General features: G+C 43.0%; 1 protein-coding gene across 2 annotated transcripts in view; it reads right to left on the bottom strand.

Moving 5' to 3' along the window:
* Positions 1-16284, bottom strand: part of grik4 (glutamate receptor, ionotropic, kainate 4) — a 271682-nt gene that overhangs the window by 30830 nt on the left and 224568 nt on the right. For both annotated transcript variants that reach the window (XM_085796529.1, XM_085796530.1), the window contains exon 11: positions 10462-10569. In XM_085796529.1, coding sequence (XP_085652655.1) covers positions 10462-10569 — 108 coding nt within the window. The remainder of the gene's footprint in view (positions 1-10461; positions 10570-16284) is intronic.

Genomic DNA, 16284 nt, shown 5'->3' with positions numbered 1-16284 from the left:
GACAACCGACACGGTGGATTGTGCCTCTCTTGCTGCATCACTGGACAGTACAACAGCCTCCTGCTCGGCTGTGATAATAAAATAGCTACTGATCGACTCTCTGTCGGAGGAACTCTGCACCTTGAATCACAGGGATTCAATTTATCTAACCAGGCTCACAGTTCGATTAAAAGGGACCTGCCGTGTAGTGACAATAGCCTATTAAAAAAGAGGCAGCTGACAAAGACCAGACAACAAGTTATAAACATGCCAGAGTAAGTGAGCCTGTGTAGCCAAAACCTATCATCAGGCCAACATTACTGTAAAATAAAAGTCTCTTACAATGTCACACAGCTAAGGTTTGGTTATATTTAATTTGGTCAGGTCCTGGAAAAATGATAATAATAAAAAAAAAACAACCTTGAGATTTACTCCAGATATACCATTTGAGTGCAATCAAATGGTATTTTGAATGCAATCATGTTACATTTTGGGGTATTTGCTGAAATTTCTGATTCTCTTGTGGTTTTTTGGGGGGAAAATAATAGTATTCGTATTAGTTTCTTATAAAAAACCTATAGTCCCCAGCTCTTTGGTAAATTATTTATCCTTAAAAAACAATGTATTTGTGGCTGGGCCCTTGTCTTCAGTAGCTAAGTGTTACAAAGGTCACCACACTGTGTGGACTGAGCAGTCTGCCCCGGTCTGGTGACACAGAGGAAAGACTCCAGCCTACCAACATGGAGAGTTTTAAGCTAAATAGTTTAGTTTAGTTTTCATCAGTTGCAGTTCAGGTGTGGTGTGTGCTTCTAAGAAAACGGTACATTTTCTTTTTACTGTCATTGCATTCACCACACTGAAGTGTAATTAGCCTGAGTGTGAAAGAGTGGATGTTCAGCTTGGTATCAGCTCATTCCTGGTTAGAGGTAGGAACTTTTTTGTGACAGTACAAATATTGAACCTATATAATAAGATTACACAGTCAATACAGGAGCTTGTCTGTATTATTTGATATCACTATGGATTCAGCAGTTACGAGACGGAGTTGTTTTTTGAGGTAAATTCATGCAAAAACGCTGAGTTTTACGGGAAGCAGTCTCTGCATTTACCTTAAAAACAACTCAGTCTTGTAACGTTCTGTTATTATCTCATAGCGTGGTGAATGTGCAGGTCACAACTTGTCCACCAGAGCGTTTTGGAGTTGTTGGATTGTGTATTTGATGAGTTTGATGAGGGAAACCAAGAAATCCCATTAGCCTCCGTAGCGTAGCTCTGAGCAGCTCACGGCTCTGCTCCGCTGTTCTAAAAATAGCTTGCAGCGACAAATAAAGCTAACAAACCTACTCCTAAAACTATAGGGATTATGGCAATGGGCCAATTTCCCAAAATGTTCAACTATCCCTTCAAGTTAGAGCTGTGTGGCAAAATGGGTTACTCACAAGAATATTACAAATCTCACAGGTGGCATGTCTCATGCATATTGTTTTAATTACATGATTATGGGTTGTTATAGTTTGTATTCTGTCACATCACTGTGAGTCTGCCATGTCAACCTTGAAGAGTAAGTAAAGGAACTTCTCATTGCAACAAGGTCTGTTTATTGTTACTGCACTCTGTAAAGTCAAACCCTGAGTTCTTACCAGACTCTCCAGTGATTCTGAACCAACCAACCATCACACAACATGGTCACTATTTTATTTCAGCAGGTCTGACTGGGCTCGGAGTTGAGGGCCACAGACAGGCTGGGGAAATCAGAAAATATGAAAAGGGACTAAAACAATATTGACTTTGGCGATTTCACAGGATTTTCTGATGATAACACTCCTGAATGAATTTAAAAAAGTGGATGAGGAAAAAAAAACATGTCTTCGAGTCAGTCAAGCTTTCAGCCAGTTAACTGACTATTATGTACCCACACTGTAAAAGTAAATGAGTCTGTGTATTCATTAACTCGGTCATACGTGTCTGTGCATGCCTGTACATACCTGTGCATGCCTACTGTATGTTTCAGCTCACATGAAGCACAATGTAAATGCCAATTTCACAGCTCACAGACCGCTGAGGCTTTTTACACCACGACACCATCTCGTAGTCAAGCCAAACCGAGTCGGACGTTTTTACTTTCCCTCCAATTTCCACCGCATTATAACAGAGGTTGGCTTGATAGACGACGTTGTGTATATAACACACGAACCTGCTACAGTCACGTAGCAGCTCCACACACACCTACAGAGCAAAAAGACTAGAGGTGTGCCTGGATGAGTGTTTGCTTTCGTCTGACTACGACCCTTAACAAAGCAAAAACAATTATAATTCGCTTCCAAGCTTCTTGTTAATTTATGTATGAGAAGAATGAGAAAGCTTTCTATATTCAGGCCTATAACAAATAACCCCCTCCCTTCCCCATCATCAGGAAACTCAATCTCCTGAAGTAAGGCTGGAAAATATTGCCTTTGTATCTTGTCTTCCCTCCATCCCTCTATGTTGACCCGGTTAAGTACAGACTAATAAAACTTGGCCTGGCAAACATCAATCACACCAGTAAAAGCCCACCAGCAATCAATAACACAGAGAGCGTTTGACTGTTATTAAGCCAAAATGCTTTTCCTTTTTAGTCCTCGGCTTTTTTCTCTTTCATTTTTTCTGAACTTCAATCTCCCTCTCTCGCTCTCTGAGCTCCATTTGTTGCTTAAAAATGAGCAGTCAAAACTGTCTATTAACCAGACCTGAGTTGCAGAAATGGAAAGACAAATGCGACATAAAAGTTGATAAATCTGCTGCGGTTCATTCTTTCATAAAAAAGTTTCACCAAACACCGACACTACTCCCACTAGAAGCCTCTGCGAAGTTGAGAACAAAATCATATGAAAATAAGTATATAAAGGTGTGAAAAGTCTATACAGGGATATGAAAGTGCTGTCTGCCATGAAGGCTAAATCACAAGGGAATTCCATCTCCCTCCTTTTGCACATCGCAGCAAAACAGCAATAAAAGCGATGAGTTTGAAGCTATGAAGAAATGCAGACTTTTAAGGCGGTCTCTCGTTCCCAGGGCCACGAGGAGTTTGGTGGTGGACTGATACGTAACTCTGGAGGAGTAAAAGTGCTTTTACATATAAGTACTGTACACCTGTGGGTGTTCATATCCATCCTCGTGCACCACAGAGGAGTTCCCCTTCTCTTAAAACCTCAGGGTGTGTGAAGACGTCTTCAACTGGTTTCTTATCCACAAAAAGTCGTTCTCCAGAGCTCTGCTAACTCACATCTGAGGTTCAGTTCCAGCGTGAGTACTGACGATATTGGTAAAAAAGAAAAAAAGAAAAAAAGTCCCTATTAAAGGGATAGTTCACACAAAATTGAAATTTCACTCATTATCTACTCCCCCTCATGTCGACTAAGGGCTGGGAGAAGTTTCAGAGTCCTCCGTGGCTTCTCTGAGTTACAGGGGGTCTCGGCGTAGCAGTGCATGTCCATATAACGGTTGCAAATGGATACCAACTGTCTTCGTAACAAAAAGACACACCAAAAAACATCCAAATACCTCCATGCTGCTCGTATGTAATGTCCGTCTTGTATTGAAGCCCCGAAATGCAAAATTGTCCCGAAAAAAATGTTTTGTAGCGGAAGCTTCTCAAAGCTCCTCTTCCTGGTTCGTCAAATTTGGACGAACCGGGAAGAGGAGCTTCGAGAAGCTTCCGCTACAAACAAGCTTGAAATATAGACTTATTTAATTTTTTTCGGGACAATTTCGCATTTCGGGGCTTCAATACAAGACGGACATTACATACGAGCAGCATGGAGGTATTTGGATGTTTTTTGGTGTGTCTTTTTGTTACGAAAACAGCTGGTATCCATGTGCAACCGTTATATTGACATGCACTGCTACGCCGAGACCCCCTGTAACTCAGAGAAGCCACGGAGGACTCTGAAACTTCTCCCAGCCCTTAGTCCACATGAGGGTGAAATGAGTGAAATTTCAATTTTGGGTGAACTATCCCTTTAAACGTGGGGACAGATGTTACGTCCCATGCACTGAGGAACATGTGTGTGTGTGTTCCTCAGTGTTTCTGAGCCTGTGCGCAAGCAAATGTGCTGCTGCTGCTGCTGCTGCTGCTGCTGTGTCTGCTTTTATCAGTCCACACTGTGTGCACTGTTGAATTTTCTCCATTACGTATGTGAGTGGATGTGAGAGCACTCAGTGACACAAGGGTAGTCTGCAGGAGAACTGAGTGAATGACCGCGAGAGTGCTGAGATGACAAAGGCAGAAAATGGCTCTTACAGCAGCGGCTTAAAGCAGGTTTCGGGCACTAACAAGAAAAATGGGTCTTGAGCTGGGATTTAAATATTGAGACGGCGTGATTCCCCAACAATGGCAGGAGAGCTGGCACTAAAGAGCGATGTCCCCACAGGTAAAGCTCTGCTCCATTTGATTCCTTTCAGAAATGAGGAAAAACGCAGAGACATGAATTCTGTGAGCGCTGAGTGTTATTTGAGAGCCTAATTAATCCACTGATACGTTCACACTAAGGGCTGTTCAATGATTTGCCAGTGGCATTATATCCATATGTGTTTACATCAAGCCAATGGAAAAAAGACTAAAAAATCTCTCAGATAAAGGCAACATGTGTGTGTGTTTGTGAACCAGGTGGAGATACACACTAAATATATCGGTGGCTTTCTGCTTTAGTATTTTCTTATACCAATCCCCTGTGGTAGCCTCATAAAATATAAATGACGGATGTGTTGTTGTTTTAAACATTAATGCAGATTCCAATATTGACCACCTGTGTGACCTGACCTGTGTGCATAGATGGAGGAGGTTGGTGGGGCTATATTAGGTGAATGTATGCATAATAGGAGGTATTCCATTATATGGTGGGGAAGTGGTGGGTTGGTGGTGGTCAGCTTCTGCAGGTGGGACGAGACAGGTGGAGTGAAACTAAAGTTGGATAAAAAAGAAGTTTGTGAATGTGATTAATCTAAAGTTGCTGGGGAATTCAGGCTACCAGGAAGTTGGATTGCACTTTATTATGAATGGATAGATGATAGATGAATCTATCTATCTATCTATCTATCTGTCTGTCTGTCTGTCTGTCTATCTATCTATCTATCTATCTATCTATCCGTCTATCTATCTATCTATCCATCTATCTATCCATCTATCTATCTATCTAGTACAAAAGTGTACTTTTGGGTCCATTTCGTCCGTCCGTACATCCATCCATCCATCCATCCATCCATCCATCCATCCACCAATTAAAATAGTCCCCAGGTGTCTTACTGTAAAGACATGTCTGTGACATGTTTTGGTCAAAATACCCCAAGGATCAAACATCACAGCTCTTTTCATCCTCTCAAAACAGCCCTGTTCAGAACGGCTGGTTTCAGTGCCTGTATGTGTTTTTAGTTTCATGTTTTTTACTTTCTATATTTATTTCATGAACTGCAGCACTTTCTGTCGAGCCCAATCTGTCTCTTGTTTTATGTGTATGTGTTCTTTTTAAATGTCCTGTTTCTGATTTGATTGTTCGTTTTCTGTTGCTTGTTGTAACTCTTGACTGCAAAACTAGTTTACCCTTGAGTATCAATAAAGTAACCTGAACCTGAACCTGTCCCTTTGTAAATGCAAATGAACCACTGCTTTCCCAGCCCCTTCTACCGGTCCCAGGTAGGGGTGAGGTTATGCAACTTCGAATCCTAGTTACATCACTGGAAGATAACTGAGGTAACAGCTCAATTCTCACATTTTGGGGGCCTGAAGGCAAGACAAACACATATGTTAAAGAGCCTTCAAAAACTGATAGTTCCATCGTATGACTGACAGGATAGTGAGGAGAGAAAGAAGTGGGGAGAGAGACTGGGGAAATGACACACAGTACAGATCAACACAGTCGGGATTCGATCCGGCGATTACTGCATTGGGCATTGCCAACATGGGATGTGCTCTTAACCACATCAAGCCATCAAGCACCCAGATTTCTTATTATATTTGACAAAAAATGCCAATTAAATGCCACTGTCTCCACATGCGGCAGCTAAAATGGTTTAAAATGTATCAATGTGTGATATTTAGAGTCAACAGAGGCATGAATAATTACAGTGGAGGGGGGCTTGTTCTGATGTTGCCGGTATGATGACATCAACAGGTCTTTTCTTTGTCTCTTTTCCGCTGGGAGACGCGTGAAAAATAGACATGTCACGCTGCCATTGTGTCCGTTCTAACCCGTTACCATGGGTGCCCAAATAAAAAAAAAAACGAGACGTTCCACAGCAGCCACACACGTGACTCCTCCAGAGATCTTCCTGGTCGACACAGACTGCTCACCGAGGCTCTCTGCCTCGTGGTTTCAGAGTTGGTTAAGACCCTGGTATACTTGATAACAAGTGTGGTGATTTTTGTTCCTGCTCCTTTAACACTGAAGTCATAAATTGGGAGAGAGGGCTCCTCCAAAAGTAACAAGTTCCCTCTCCCTTTACGCTATACTGAGGAAATAGAAAAAGATTGTGTTTGTAGCTGTGAAAATCAAGCTGTTACAATCGCAATGCAAATCACCTGAGATGGAAGAGACCTGAAAACAAAGGAATGAAAACAGAACAGATGACTCTTTCTGCTGCTCGACTGCTGCTCTGCTGCTTCAGACCGGAACAGAGAGCAGCAACGACACACACACACACACACACACACACACACACACACACAGAGACGCAGAACGACACAACCGAGCGCATCATCTGGAGCACGCAAAAGAACATCAGTGCTGCAGCCGCTGAGGCTATAGAGACATTATTTCACCCAGGCCCACACAGCGCCTCTGACAAACTCAGTCAGTGATTAGAGTGTAGTCAGTGTAATGCCATCATCAATTCTCTGACATTTGTTTGTTTTTTTTCAGACGTATATATATGTGTGTGTGTGTGTGTGTGTGTGTGTGTGTGTGTGAGAAACTGAAGTGGGAAAGTGACATTCACATGTGGAGGTAATGAAACTGCTTTGTAAAAGCCAGGTGAACATGATAAGAGTGCACACAAACGCGTGTGAAGAGAGCATCCATAAATACTGTAGGTGCAGACACAGGCACGACCACATACTCAACCCCCCCCCCACACACACACACACACACACACACCCCCCACCCCCAAGGCCAGCGATACAGGTAAGGAATTCTTATGGAGGCTTTCAGCTGCGGCTCTGTCTGCCGCCCACGAGCGAGATAACGGCGACACAGCAATCACACCATGATGAATGAGCTGTGATAGGCACTGAAAATTGCTCCTTGGTGGCTTCCGAAGTTTGGTCCAGGGGACTCTGTATCTCCAAAGTGAAATCAAAGCTCTGTGCTCAGGCCAATTCATTCTTTCACACCCTATTTCTGTTGTGAAAACATTGTCTCATTTGTACTCAACACAAACGCGCACGGCACGGACGCGCGCCCGTCCCCGTCCTCCCCTGTGTCTTTCCTTTCCTTCTGTGTGAAATGAACCGTTCCATCTGAACCCCAATCAGCCTCAATGAGACCAGTTGAGTTGTTCAGTGGGCGAAATATGGCAATATGCCCCTCCCTCATTCTGAGCGCTCGCAGCTGATAAGCCAGCCACTCAGAGGAACGCACTGGGCCAATTGCCTCTGCTTACAACCTACTTTGTGTGTTATCATCTGATTCATCAGAGGAGGAGGAGGAGGAGGAGGAGGAGGAGGAGCTGGGCGAGTGATGGCTCTGTGTTTATGACTGCGTTTGTGTGTGTGTGTGTGTGTAAGCGATGAACAAAGGCATGAAACACACGCAGCTGACGGAGATTATGAATCATTTTACACAGCTCCGGCATTAATCCACATATCACCTTTGATGTTTTACTGTAAATAGGAAAAATCAAAGCTGCTGCAACAGAGAAAATGTTCTCTACTCACAGGGTTTGGAAATAAACAGCAGGCGTGCTCTACCTCTCCAATCATGTAAGGTGAATAAGTGATTATTAATTAATCCCTGTTAAGTATTTGATGGTGCAAAAAAACATATTAACATATTAAACATATTAGGTGCAGAGACATATTTGTGCAATATTTGCACATGTTTTTCGGTCTAAGGCTTTAATCTGTACAAGTGGGAAATGGGATCAGCTGTGCTGCAGCACAATGTGGCAGGTTTTTGCAAATGAAATGAGTGGAAAATGAAAGTTTTGCTTTCCTATTAGAGGTTAGAGCTCATTCAGCGTTTCATATGACGCAATATGACGAGTTACTTCGCAGCCATATGTCAACAGCTTATGACTCACATGCTGATGCTCTCATAAATAATAATCAGGAGTTTCTAGTTGTATCTGCGTGCGGATGCAGACTACGGTGGTCAGTGTGCTTCAAACAAAGTGTCAAATTGTCACACAAGCCTCTGAAGCCTCCCACACACACACCTTTCCCCAAGGTGGGATGCGATCATTTTTTCCCGAAGGCAACAATCACGACAAGCGAGCCCCACGTCACGCAGCAATCAGCCAGGAGTCTGTAAACTTCTCTTTGATGGTCCCCCTTTTTTTATTCTTTCCTCAGCTGCTGCCATCCCTTTGTTGACATCTGAGCACAACAGCTTCAACACCTTTGAGGAGAGACTGTCAGAAAGTGTTTGCTGTTTGCTGTCCTCACTGGATTTACTATTCAGTGTGCTGAGACCACAACATCACAACATACACATGGAAGCTGCAGCCAGGAGGCAACAGTATGACATTGGCTTTTAACCTCAATGTGACCATTCAGAACTATACACAGTGGCATCATGCAAAGGTTTGGGCACCCCTAGTACAAATTTCCGTTAATGTGAACAGTATAGTACAGTACAGACATTTCTGTTAAAGGGATAGTTCAACATTTTGGCAAATTGGCCCATTGCTGTAATAATAATATTAATATAGCAGTAGGTTCGTTACCTTTAATTGTCGGTGCAAGCTATCTTTAGAACGGCGTAGCAGAGGCGTGAGCTGCTCAGAGCTACGCTACGGAGGCTCATGGGATTTCTTGGTTTCCCTCATCAAACTCATCAAATACACAATCCAACAACTCCACAACGCTCTGGTGGTCAAGTTGTGACCTGCACATTCACCACACTATGAGATAATAACACAACGTTACCAGACAGAGTTGTTTTAGAGGGAAATTCATGCAAAATAGCTGATGCACGTTGCCTTCAGGGACAGTTTTTTGGCAAGCAGTCCCTGCATTTACCTTGAAAACAACTCTGTCTCGTAACATTCTGTTATTATCTCATAGCGTGGTGAATGTGTAGGTGGAAGCAAGTGGAAGATGTAATGATCTCCAAAAGGCACAAAGTTAAACATGAAACACTCTTTCACAATATTTTAAGTAATATCAGTGTATTATTTTTGTTTTCTACAATTTCAGAATGAAAAGGGAAACAAAGCAGCCGCCTGCAAAAGAATGGGAAACCCCCGGAGACTTGAGCTCTCAGATAACTTTACTGTAGATAAGAGATATTTACTTGATTTTCCAAAGGGGGGTGAGGGGGATGTAAAAGATGAAAATAAAAAAAGAAGATATTGTTTAAAATGTAAAGGGAATGTGTCATCTGTACCTTTATGCCATTTGGAGATCATTTCATCTTCCACTTGCTGAACTGTTCATATCAACAGAAAGTTTGACCAGAGGTGCCCAAACCTTTGCATTCAACTGTAGCTACTGTATAAACACCTACAGCCATTCACTAAGACAAGAACATGAGGCTGATTTAGCTGCCCTGCATGTTCATACAGTACTTGTTTAATTCCCTATCCAATAAAACTTTTAAGTTGTGCTGAATTTTTATGATCAGTCATTGTGAAATTTATTTGGCCATTTGTTAAATAATGACAGAGCAGAACATGAGCAGCAATTATGTGAAAGTATTAGGTTCTTTTTATTATTTGAATCTTATTTAAATGATTTACTAAAGTTTAATTATTCAACGATTCAGATACCTAATTTACTTTGCTTGCGCTGCACAAACTGACCATGACAATTGTTTAGACAAAATTGAGGAGAAGCGCACTTCCTTGTGTTTTTGGAGGCTTTTAATTTAAGGATTCACATATTATTAATCATTAACATGGCAGGAGATTAAGGAAACTGCTTAACAACTGCTTCCCTCGTAACAGGTAGCACAGAGAGGGTGGCGAGAACCGGCGCCAACAGGATCTATATTTACAACAGAGGCTGTGAATGGCTGACATGATGAATTATTAGCTCCCGCTGATGCGCTGTGATGTAGCTTCTTCTGAAGCACTCAGGGCAAAACAATTGCGCAGCATCAGTTTCTCTCTGATCCCAAGAGAACTGAGTTTGGCTGCGAAAACGCAAAATGGCTTTTTGATATGGTAATTGTCTGTCAACCGCAGAGTGTCAGCCACATGTAGATCAGGAGGAAGGATGAGCTAATGAAACAGACTGGACTGCAGCTGATGTGTGTGTGTGTGTGTGTGTGTGTATACAGTATTACTTACTAATATTGTGGTGATGGTGAGAGTGGTGTTGAAGAGAGTGTCCGTCACATTGATTGATGGAAGTTTTCTCTCCATGGACAGTCCATGTTCAGAGTGCCACAGGCCAATCTGCAAATAAGACACACACACACACACACACGAACAACAGATCAGTCACTAAGTCCATCAGCTGGAAAAGACCAATAGAAACAATCTGCGCTTAATTGCCTTCCGGTCCTCTAAGGGTGGGGGGTGGGATCAGTGTGACCTTCACAGGACAGCGGAGGACAGATCATCATGGCGTGAGACAAAAAAAAAAAAAAAAAGTGAGAGCGGAAGTCAACGGGACTACGGGAGGAAACAAAGACAACATGTGTGTGGCTCCTTGAGGAGTGAACACGGGGCATGTGTTCAATCAGAGGCAACAGAATGCATTCATTAAACCAATTACCAGCAAATCCTGTGGCGCAGAGCCACATTCACATTCTCATTACAGCTCGAGTGGGGATTCACAACTCCACCTCACATAGTGTCTTTCCTCCCCTCCACTTTCAATCTGTCTCTGCCATCTCCTGTTCTGTTTCTTTTATTTGCTCTGTGCGAACACGAGCATTTTTTTTGGAAATATACTTTGCCTCTCGCTTCTTTGAGGTACAGTACACATAACACCCACTCACCTTCAATTTACCATAATGGCATTGATAGGAAAAAAAATACACCTTGGTGATTTGTATGCTGTGACCTTGAAGGACTTACATGGCTCCTCTAATGGTTAGGAAAACTCTGCAACCCTGGAGCTTATTAAAAATCTGTTCAAGTGCTGGATAAAGTGAAAAATGTGAAGTGGTCCAGTAATTGTGTGTGTGTGTGTTTTTTTTATTTCCTTCGTGATGACGGAGCTTTGACTTTTCTGCTGACTTCTATCGTCCTCCCTGCCTGAGCTGTGGCGCCCTCTCCTTCTTCTTTATCAGCCCCATTCAAAACTGCAATACTCCTTCGCTGGTGATGATTACATGCTAAAAGTTGGCATCAACACAGGCAACTACCAGCAAAACCATTTTATTTTCCTTCTCGCTGCTGCAATTTCACAAGCTATTATTTCATTTATGCTGCAGATGCAGATCACTGACGGTTTGATCAGGTCATTGTCAATAACAAACGGAGAAACTGCTGTGTGTGTGTTGGCAAGTGAGATAACGTCAAGATCAATTGAAACCGCAATGACACAGGCAAAATATGTCTTTTCATTAGTTTTCGTTTATGGACAATTTTCAGTATTTATGAGGTTGTTCTACCCATTGTGTTCAAAGTTTGTCTCAATTGTCTTATTGGTAAAGTTAGACAAAAAGGCAAGATATTAAAGAGGAACTATGCAGGATTGTTTAGCTTAACTATGCTACATTTTGACCTTAATTAAACAGCTTTGGAGTAATTGTGATGGTTTTATAAATGGCATAACTTGTTACGAGGGAGAATGGAGGCTCTCTGCCTTCAACGTGTGTCACTTATTGCGTCTCTTGGCTGAAATATTTTTTGTCCCAGCTCTCGTCTCTGCAGCCCCGTGACATAAACACGCCCCGTAACTCCTAATCTCTTGTTTATGACGGATTAAACTACACAAATATACACGTTGTAACATCTTATATGATACATAACATTATCTACCGCTTTATTGATTGATTTCTCGCTGGCTTTGTTGTAAACAAATGCACATGGCCAGGAGGAGGGTTATCAAAACAGAGGAAAAGCGACCGGACTTACATAGTTCCTCTTTAAAACTTAAGCAGGCAGTCATTTTTTTGTCATCAATGGGCCAAAATTCCATAATCATCATCATAGTATTATAACACAAGTTTCCCAAGGGGAAATGAGAAATCTTCACCTCCTCCTTAGCTCCGTTTTCAGACTTTAGTATATCTGGCCTGTAATGGAGCGCTTCAGCCTATTGGTTGTATTACAAATGCAGCACACGTCCCCTCAAGTAGTTTGGACATATATCTTTCTCAATATGTTGTAGTGGTTGGTTGTGTAGGTAGATTTGCCATGAAAGCAGGCAATGAGTAGCAAGTTGAACGATAACCTTCCGCTAATTGTAGCCAAAGGCTCATGGCTGCGGCTGCGTCGCTGCCGTGTATATAAAGATTGAGCGGATGTCTGTGGGGACAAAGCTACAGGAGGGCAGTGTAACAAGATGACCTGGGATCGTTAGAATCAAATTATGATGATTACAAACATTCAGTTTGAAGTCATTAACATTCAAACTCTGTAATCTACCTCATTATGTACGTGTAACCACTTCGATATCCAAGAAATTATATCCCTATAGCTTAGAAACAAAAATCTCAGGGATGAATATTATTCAGGAGTATTAATGAGAGAATCTAGAATCTAATTTAGCCTTGACACTTTTCTCATGTGTTTCAACCCATGTCAGGAGTTCTTTGATTACAGGCTAAAAAAAAACTTTGGGGAATATTAATGCTGGTTGGGATCAGTGGCTGATTAAAAGAAGAAAAGCTCCGGTAACAAAGCTCCTGGTTTTTAGGATTTCAACCTATTCATGTTGATCAGTGCCTGCTTTCGGAAGCTGTTTAACCATCCTCCCAACACCGACGGAGAAACCTGATGTGAGATACGGAAAAAAAAGAAAAAAAAAAGGGGGGTGGGGAGAGTTCCCAGAATCAGAGATCTCCTTTGAGAGCGCGTGATCAAAAAGATCTCGCCTTCCATTTCCTCTGGTGTACGGTACTTGTTGGCAGAAACAGCACCTTGCTCACGCAAATAGACTGCAGCTATACCCGAACCCCCTACGTATGTGCAACACATGCCGCACTCTGCTGCTGATGATGGAAAATGTGAACAAAGTGAAGTACGACCCCAAAAAAAAAAAAAAAGTTGGACCTGTGAAATATGGTCTTCAGCAATCAGCGTACACAATCAGTTGTCAGAGCCCGTGGAGGTGGCGGGAGGTGGGAGTCTGCGGCTTGTCTGGGCTTAGCAGGTGTCACCAAAGGTCTAAGCGAGGGGGTGTGGGTGGGAGGGGGGGTGACTGAGAGGGTAATAGGATGGGGTGGCACCGTGACGCCTGGGAAGAGGAGAGAGAGAGGGGGGGGGAGATGATGAGGCAGCGTGTAGCAGGAAGGGAGAAGAAGCATATGCTGGCGGGGGAGGAACTGGCCCTTTGGTGGCCCGGCCGTCAACTCTCTTTGAGCCGGCGAGGGGAAGAAAATAGAGCTGTGCTGTCTGTGAGTCACTTCGACTAACAGGAAGGAAGATGTATACATCGGCTTGTGTAAGCAGAAACGCAGCCTCGGCAGCTCGCACACCGTGACATTTATCAAGGTACAACCTTTAATGCTGATGTTATTCTTTGTTAGACAATAAATTACACTTTTCATTATTGATTTGTGCCATAAAGAAAGGAGACGGAGGTAGGGCGGGCGGGCGGGCGGGCGAGGGTTACATATCACATACAATATAGCACAGAATGGGGGAAAAAGATGACAATCAGGGGCTCAAACTTGGAGAGGCCTAATTAAATTGATGAAATATTAATGAGAGCGTAACACAGTTTACCATTAATCTGAGAGCCAGGAAAGAACATCAGTAATGTTACATGTCATTTCCCTTGAAGCAGAGTTTGTATTAATTCTGTAGGTTGTGCAAACTTTAAAGCAGGCGGAACTCTAACCACTGCATTTATCCTGGTGGAGCGAAAGGCGTCCAGCCATTGCATACAATAGAACCTCATTATATACACAGCACACCCTGAGAATCTATTAGCCTCATAAGCTTTTATCATAGAGAGAAGGGCTGCATACTGCCATATACCAGACTGTGTTTGTGCACAATGATATAAATAGCTGTAACTTGATGTTTCTCATTTGCAGTGTCATTAATTTGGTATTTACACTGCAATTACAATGAATAACAACCGGGTATGGTACAGCCAGTGAATGCAGGAAACAAATTCAGACAAAAGTCCAAGACTATGGATTCTGTGCGCTATTTATTTTTCCAGAGAAGCAGGGAGGCAGGGGGAAGAATGGAGTATAATGGGAGAGAGGGGAATAGGAGAGGAGCAAAAGGAAAAGACTGGGTGAGGAATAGAAAGATGCAGGCGAATGTCAATCACTTACTGAGTAGGCGCGGTGAGGCTGGCAAACGAAAAGAAAATCAATGAGAAAGTATGAGGAGCAGCCAGCTAGGGAGGCAGAACACAAGGCGGAGAGAACAAGGGAAAGAGACAGCAGAGAGAGAGAGAGAGAGAGAGAGAGAGAGAGAATGTATGCAACTGCAAAATGGAGAGAAAGAGGGGGAGAGAGAGAAAAAAAGACGAGAGAGACAGAGAGACAGTGACAACAAGTGGAACGACGCGCCCTGTGAGGGATTACCCACGGTTCATTCTGCAACCTGGAATTACAGCATAAGGAAAAGATTAAGGAGGCTGCTCACTGAAGCGTCAGGATTGGCTGATCTCCCTGTCAAAAAAAAACGCCGCATCCAATAGGGTGTGGCGAGATCGCAGCCGTGACAGACGCATCCATCATATATGAGGGACGCAATAGCTACCATTATCAAACATAATGTCATACAGCACACTTACACCGAGGCTAAAGCATTCAGGTGTCACACGGCCGCGCAAATGAGTCTGAGTCAAAATCTGTGTGTGTGTTTCTGACAGCATGCCTGTTTATGAATGGCTGCGTATGGGAGAAGCAGGAAAAAAAAACCTCATGGGCCTCGGGGATGGACTTTTTATTGCTGTAACAGTGATATTATGTTATTTCAGCTCAGGAAAAAAAAAACCAGCTGAAATAGATGCAGTTTTTCTACCCATGAGTGGACATTACAGCTGGTTGAGTGTCGGGTTCAAGCGAAACGGTTACGTTTAGAGCATGGCCACCACTCTGCTTTACTGTGATTCCTAGATTATGTTTGTGTGTAACTGTTATGTGCGTTTTCCTCTATGGAATAGTGAGTGGGAAAAGTGGGCTATCTTTTTACATAAGCTCATAAGCGAAGGGGAAGGGGGGGTGTGGGTAAACGCTGGGGCGTAGACATGCACATGTGGTGTAGGTGGATGAGACAGGTGCATAGTAAATCTAGAGTAGAGTGAGGAAAACAAGTTTGTGGTTTTCTTGCTATTATTCCCTGCTGAGTACAGAGTCTCTAATCCCTGGCAGTGAGCGGAGCATGAAACAGCTGACCTGGATACACTTTCAAAAACTGTTGTTTCATAACAGTCGGAAATGCGATTTGAATTGTGTTTTTTTGCTTACAAAGACTCTCATTCACAGACACACATACAAGCAAAATGCCTCATGCCACTGTAGATTTGGCAAATCACTCAGCGCGCTCATCATTTGGCGGCGTGGTGAATAATGGAATTGCTTGTTCAAGCGTCGTAATGAGACACAAGCTCTGAGTTGAGGAGAAGGTCTTTCGGTCAGAGTGGCTCTTCAAAGCGGCGCTGCGTGTTCTCCAAGTGCTGCGTCCCTGCAGAGCGCGCAACAAACAATGCATGCCCTCACAGTCACAGTCCCCACTCAGCCTGTCCTCTTCTGACAGTCCAAATGTCTTCATCTATGGGCGACCCAAACAGTGGAGACGTACTCTAACCACTTGGGGGACAGACCAAACCCAACTTGCTATTCCTACTTTGCTCCAGATCGTCACTCTTCTGACAGTATAGTGTAGAGATCTGTCTTATGAAGCCTTAATACATCAAGAGAGCGTGCTTGTGTGATATGACAATATGACAGCACATACAGCAGCTGAATAATGGTTTTGTAAATGGACTCCATCCACTATGATCGTTTCAGATCTGTAATCACATTCTTG

This window comes from Trachurus japonicus, chromosome 13 (genome assembly GCF_045865225.1).
Source record: "Trachurus japonicus isolate A0001 chromosome 13, Traja_1.0".
NCBI lineage: Eukaryota > Metazoa > Chordata > Actinopteri > Carangiformes > Carangidae > Trachurus > Trachurus japonicus.
This window is presented reverse-complemented; position numbering and strand designations above follow the sequence as displayed.